The sequence below is a fragment of the Pipra filicauda genome, unplaced genomic scaffold (genome assembly GCF_003945595.2).
Source record: "Pipra filicauda isolate LSUMZ 115617 unplaced genomic scaffold, ASM394559v2 scaffold80_size11013439_pilon, whole genome shotgun sequence".
NCBI classification, from domain to species: Eukaryota; Metazoa; Chordata; class Aves; order Passeriformes; family Pipridae; genus Pipra; species Pipra filicauda.
Window position 1 is genome coordinate 6,020,897 of NW_024104987.1, and position 6,324 is coordinate 6,027,220.

Sequence of the window (6,324 nt, forward strand, 5' to 3'; positions counted from 1 at the left end):
TCTCCATCCTACTGTGGTGTCTGTCCGTGGCTCAGCTACAGGTGCAGGGCATGGAAAGCCTTCAGGGGAACCAGAGCTGGACTCACGTTCAACGCCGTTTCCCTCATTGTTAGTTTTCTTCCCTGCAGCGACCAAACACCCAACGTGCACAGGCTTTGGGGGGTCTAGAGCCTTGCACATCATGCTGAAGCCCAGGATCTGCCTGTTTTATCTCCCTCCCCAGCCCTTACCATACCCAGCCCCAACACACTCCTGCAAAAGCCGCCATGTGCCCATTGCCAGGCACCAGCCTCGGCCACCCCTCAGCGATCCCATTAGATGGCACCACGGGGCAGCGTTGGCTACACCTTCTTTCCTTCCTTCCTCTCCCCTAGACGTGTCTTGACACTGCTCCAGCCCTGAACTGGCCCTTTGTGCAGGGCAGCAAGCTCCGAGCTCCACCGTAGTCACTTGGCTGAGCCTGCGAAACGAGGAGCGAGGACAAGGCTCGCCACGCTCGCCCCTCTTCCCTGCAATCACAGTCCTTAGCGAGGCAGGATGTTTCCAGGATCAGCCTTTTCTTTATTTAAGGATTTTTGCACAGGCAAATGTTACATTTTTTTGGGCACACAGAGGTTAAAATGATCAATCCTATGTGTATGCACACACTCCCCCCCACAGCCCGTGCTGGCTCTCCCAGGGAATTTATCCAACACATATATATATACAGTGGTCTGGTAGAAAGTGTTTTCTGAGGTTTTGAAATCCTCTAAAAAGGCTCTAAAAGGCTAACACTGATAAAAGCCTTTAAAGAGTGTCCGCTCTGTCTGCCTGTGTCTGTGCAGTTCGGATTCAGCAGCTTTGTGTCTGCCTAATGCAGTTTGCAGGCTGTGTATTGCACTTTCCTAGGCTGAATCTTGTTCTGACTCCTCTTGCTTTGCTCTCTCATCTATAAAAGCAGGATTTCTACTGAAAATAAGCAATAAACTGCTGCGTATGCTCAAGTGGAAAGCATTTTCAAAAGCAAGACAGCACTCTGCTGTCCTTCTGCCTGGGACTTTTTGTGATAAGACAGTAAATTGATTGAAACTAAAATAGGGAATGAGGGTGTTTGCTGACCTTGTTCTGGTGACAGAAAAGTCATTTCAGGGTGAGACTGTGCCTTGAGCTTCTACAGGGACCTGTTGTCCTGGGCATAGGATCAAGGGAGTTTTTCCTCCAGAAAGGATTGCAAGATAGGTAGTAGTTGCCATTTAAAAATGAGGTTTTTAAAAAGAAAAGGGAAAATTTCAATTAAAAGAAGCAAACATAATGCATAGGTTGGTTAAATGTTCACAATTGTAAATACAGACAATAATTTACAGGCTTTTCTCTTGAAATATTAGTGCTGCTATAAGGAGCCAAGCATGTGACTTACTTACAACGACATACCATCGCATTTCCAGACTGAAAATGAGACAGATTAAATTGACATTATATATTATTTAGCTGTGTACCAACTAGCCAAACAAACGCTATGAATTCCGTCATTTATGATGGAAGCTACATAAAAATTGCATAATTACTGCAGTGAGTCACCTATTTAAATGGCACTCCTATATGGACGAATTGATTTCAATGCAAGATTAATAGCCTTTTGCTGCTGGTTTACGTGCTTGCCAAAGACCAAACTACGTTGTTGCTAAGCATCATTAGTGGATTAAAATAGGGGTTCTGCATAATTCCTACGGTGTACCTTCAAACAGCGCTTTAGTTTGTGCACTAGCCTAGCTCTTGTTAGCCCTACGTAACACACGGAGCGGGGCGGCCGACACGTGTGAGGGGGGTTAATGCAATCCCAGGAACTCTTTCAAAAGCTCACAGGTTTTCTTGTGGATGACTTCGCGGAGCTTGCGCACGCGCCGGATGCTGGAGGTCCCCACAAAGCTGTCTGGCTGCAGCACAGCCATGCCGTTGTGGACATCCCCCATGATGATGAGCTGGCCATCCACCGTGGTCATGTTGGGACACGGGCAGCTCCAGTCCATGTTCAAGAGCGTGATTTCTAGGGGTTCCTTCCCCAGGAATTTTAATCCCATTTTTTCATCCTTGAGAATCTCCTCCACCGTCACCAGGGCGTGTCCCGAGTCTTGGTCTTCGGTGAGCTCCGTGATGCGGCCCAGGATGACGAAGTCGCTTTTGCAGAAGCTCGTCACCAGCTTCTGGCGGGGTTTGCAGGCTTTGCAGTGCGTGTTCTTCGGGAAGGGGCACATCTCCTCGCAGGCCTCCCGGCTCTCGAAGTTGTTCTCGTTGCCTCCACACCCGCCGTAGATGAAGGACTGGCACTGCTTTGTCAAGCTGTTGTAGGCCCACCTGGGCTCGTAGGCCTTGCAGTGGCCTTGGAGGGCTGGCAGGTTGCAGATGTTGATGGGGCCGTTCATGCACGTTAACATGCAGCTCTCGTAGGTCTCAAAGTGGTTGAGGTTGCTGTTACAGTTCCCATAGATGAAAGTAAAGCAGTTGTTTTTCTTTGCATCATAGTACCACCTGGTCTGCTCTTCCCCGCAGTCTTCGCTGTCCGGTTGCTTCAGGCACTCATCGGTTGGGAAATGCGTTTTGTTTTGGGAAGCCTCTTTGGATGCGGGTTCTCCTTTGATGACTGACAAAGGGAAGTCAGCCCTGAGGAGGCCACCGCTGTTCTGGGCGGTGCAGGTGTAGATTCCTGCGTCCTGCAGCTGCGTGTTGTAAATGACCAGCTGGGCGATGTTGGTGACCACGACGTTCCCTCTGACGTGATTTGGCCTCATGATGACTTTGTCTTTCCCATCGACCTGCTTCTCCCACGTGATCTCTGGCTTGGGTCTCCCTGTAACGTCACAGAGGAAGCTGACGGTCTCTCCCACGTAGACAGACTGATGGACAGGGTTGTTCACGAGCGCGGGTGGCAGGATGTCGACGACCGTTGTCTCAGAGTAGGCAGTGGTTGGGCGAGCTGTAGTTTCTGGTGGGATAGGGCTGGTGTTTGGCCAGGTGAGATGGTACCTGCAGGTGACCACGTTCAGTGTAATGCCTTTGATGCAAGCTTCTGCATCCATGTAGCACTTGTTGTAGTAGGTGAGCCCGTCGGAGGCGCAGGTGAAGCTCGGCTCCTTCTCACACCTGTCCTTGCACTTGCAGACGGGCTGCCCATCCCAGATGTCGCACTCTGAGCCTTGCTGGATGCACATGAAACGGTCACAGGTTGCCTCCTTGGGCATTCCCACCGGCCCTTTTTTCCCCTTGACGTCCATGTACCGAGCAGCCACACAACTCTTCGTTCCACAGACATTGGGGCAGCACTTCTCGAAGGTCTCGCACTCCTGTGGGGGAGAAAAATAACCCAATCGTTACTGGGGACAAAGTAAAGGCCTTTTTAGAGACCCAGCAAGCAGCCCAGAAACTCAGGGGACCTCGTCTGCCACAGATATCTTTGGTCTGAAAACTCAGTGTCCCCACAGGCAATGAGTAGAAACATCTCCTCAGCATCTCCCAAGAGGTGTCTAAACATACTGGGGGTTCTGAAGTGCTTCAGGAGAAGACTCTCTGGAAGGAAAATGCAATTCTGTTTCTTAAACACAAACCTCATCCTAAGTCTTTACCCCAGAGTCACATGGAGTGCTTGACTACCAAACCAACCACCCCCCCTTCTGTGCTCTCCCAAATGCCTGAGGACAAGGCCTGAGAAACAAGAGCCTATGGAAAGTCTTATCATATGGCTGTAGGCAGTAATCCTTCTTATTTTCCACAGAAGTATGTAAAGTATTATTTGAATTCCCTGAGACTAACAGCCTGCTCTTGGAGGTGAAACTGCCAAGGATTTGTAATTGTTCACATTGTAGAGGAAATAATAGAATATCTCAAAAGTAAGGTAATTCTTGCTCCAAAAATAATTTTTCTATGGTATTTAGAAAAACAAACCCCAAACAGATCATTATGGCTTCTCTGTCCTATTTTAGTCCTATTTTCAAATGCAGCATCGCTCTTCTAGTGATTTATTACACCCCGCCTCGGCTACAGTCAGCTCTAAATTGTGGTTAATTTTAGCAGAATTTTCATCTTCTGTGCAGAAAAGGTATTTGATACGTGTGATCACGGCTGCTGGGCTGTTATGGATTACTTTAAGGGACCATGAACACTGTTACCATGTGCCCAACAGGTCACACTTCCACTGTGTGTTAAACCTCTACAAGCCCCCTGAAATCCATCAGCTGTCTCTGTAAGTGAGGACAACATGATTTTTAGGCTACCAAACTAAAGAGCTTCCCCTGAGTCCAGTATCCTTTCCTTATTGGGAAAAAGATGACCTAATACCAGAACTCTTTCCCCATTTCCAGCTGCACATTACTAGGTTTCAGAAGCAAAGCTAGAAACCAGGATGGGTGAGGTTTTCAGCTGGGGTTAAGGAGTGTGGCTTGGCAGAGCCCTTGGCTGCCTGCAGACCACTCACTCCATCCAAGGTGCCAGGACTCCGTGCTGCCACAAAGTGAATATTTGTAGCCACTGGCTTCTGGCTTTCAGTTTTTGACCAGTAAATTATTAAAACATTGTCGTCTGCTGCTGGGGTTTTGCAAGTGTTTTAGCATTCATTGCTGCACCTGGTAGTTGGAACAGAGGAGGCTTATTTGAGAATGGCAAAAGTAAAAAGAGCACCTTCATTCCTAACACATGGGATCCATCTGAGCAAATGTCTTTGTTTACTTATGACCAGCATTTTTCTCTGTTTTTTTACCCTTTTTAGCATTGCAGAAACAACCTGGCTACAGAGCACAAACCCAAACACTTTTTTTCATCACAGTACGTGTTCCTGTCAGCCAGGTTTGGGCTGCAGGAGCTTTGTCGTGGGACATGATGTAAGAGGCAGGACAAGCAGGTATTTTCAGATGCCAGCTTGAGCTGGCAGTGCTGACAGGTTGAAAAATGAATTTTGGGGTTGTAAACTAAACACATTTTGAGCTGGGAGCATCCCACAGAACATCTGCCTGGTCATTTTAGCCATGCCCTGTTCTGCACCCCAAGCACCCTTTGTGCTTCAAGTGCAGCAAAGGCTGATGATTTGCATGTTAAATCAAACAATTTCATACAGGATTTCTCCCAGGAATATAAAACATCGATGATGGCCACCAACAACAAAGAACACGGTGACACTGCTAAAATACTACAGACTGGCCCCAGTGCATGCTGAGTGCTGGAGTATCAAATTCAGACAGTTCTTTTGACATGAAAGCACGGAAAAGGATCAAACAGAGCGAGCCCTGTGCCCACATCAGCGTAAGTGACAACTGCCACACACCTCCCTGCTTAACAACAACTCATCAAACCTTTTCTATTTTATATAGGTCACGGGTCAGTTAAATACATGCACTGTCTGCACCGAGTCCTGCATGGTGCCAGTGCCCTTCTCGTGGGACAGACAGAAACAAGCCCCCAGACAAGCCCCCTCACCGCCCGTGACGCAGAGACACAAAGATGTGCATCACTCACCAGGTCAGCGTCGCACTCTCTCTTGCAAGTGCTCTGCGCGTCGACCCACAGGTTGGGGTTCATGTCATTGGGGCATATCCCAGCGTGGGAATACCGGACTGGGGGCAGAGCTCTCCCTTTCAGAGAGACCTCCAGAAGCAAGAGGACACTGCTCTTCCCCAGCAAGATCCACATCCACCGAGTGAACAGCACCAACAACATCTCAGAACTTCTCCAGGGCAGTGGCAGTGTCCGAGCTGGAAGTAGTTCTTGCTTGCTTGGGGTTGCTTTTTTTTGGCAAGCCTTAAATTTTTGAGGAACCCAGATGCACCTGACCTCAGTAAAAGCTTCAGCGAGCTCCTCTGCTGCCTCTGTCGATAGTGCAGTTTGGTCTGGACCTCATTGGATTAAAGGTCCTAGGAAGTTATCCCCTTATTTTAAGAGAAACGCTACTAGTCTGAGCAGAGTTAGCTCTATTTATACCCTGCCTCTGTTAACAAGTCAGAAAAAGTAAACTTGATTTCTTTGACAGGCACACGCTTCCTATGTCCTGGTGGCAGTCAGACAGATTTGTTGCAAGAAAAAAAAGCTGGAAAGAGTTCAAAAGGCTGGAACTGGCATGGTGGGACCCCTGCATGTTTCTGAATGCAGGGAGGCCTTCTTAACCCCTTTAGACCTAAAGTACTTCCCTATGCTAAGAATGGCATTTAGTTCTGAAAGGGGACTTGTCTAAATAACACGGACCCGCGGTCAGGGGATTTCCCCACGGCAAGGGGCTGCACAATCACTTGCTAAAAGGAACAAGTAATAGGATTGAAGCAATTAAAGCCAAAATATCATATTTTAGCAGAGGAAGTAGGGGAAGAA

At 48.2% G+C, this 6,324-nt stretch overlaps 1 protein-coding gene across 1 annotated transcript; it reads right to left on the bottom strand.

Annotated features, from left to right (window-relative positions):
- Nucleotides 1-565: 565 nt before the first annotated feature.
- On the bottom strand, nt 566-5,569 carry WFIKKN2 (WAP, follistatin/kazal, immunoglobulin, kunitz and netrin domain containing 2). Its single transcript, XM_027749643.2, has 2 exons — nt 5,479-5,569; nt 566-3,317 (listed from the first exon to the last, which is right to left on the bottom strand). The coding sequence occupies exons 1-2, from the start codon at nt 5,539-5,541 to the stop codon at nt 1,806-1,808; spliced, it is 1,575 nt and encodes a 524-aa protein (XP_027605444.2). The 5' UTR covers nt 5,542-5,569; the 3' UTR covers nt 566-1,805.
- Nucleotides 5,570-6,324: the final 755 nt, after the last annotated feature.

What these genes read in the sequence shown, in the direction of transcription:
- WFIKKN2 (XM_027749643.2), bottom strand. Translation starts at nt 5,541, where the DNA reads ATGAACCCCAACCTGTGGGTCGACGCGCAGAGCACTTGCAAGAGAGAG. An exon ending in GAGAGTGCGACGCTGACCTG is followed by an intron (nt 3,318 to 5,478) that starts GTGAGTGATGCA and finishes TCTCCCCCACAG; the next exon opens with GAGTGCGAGACCTTCGAGAA.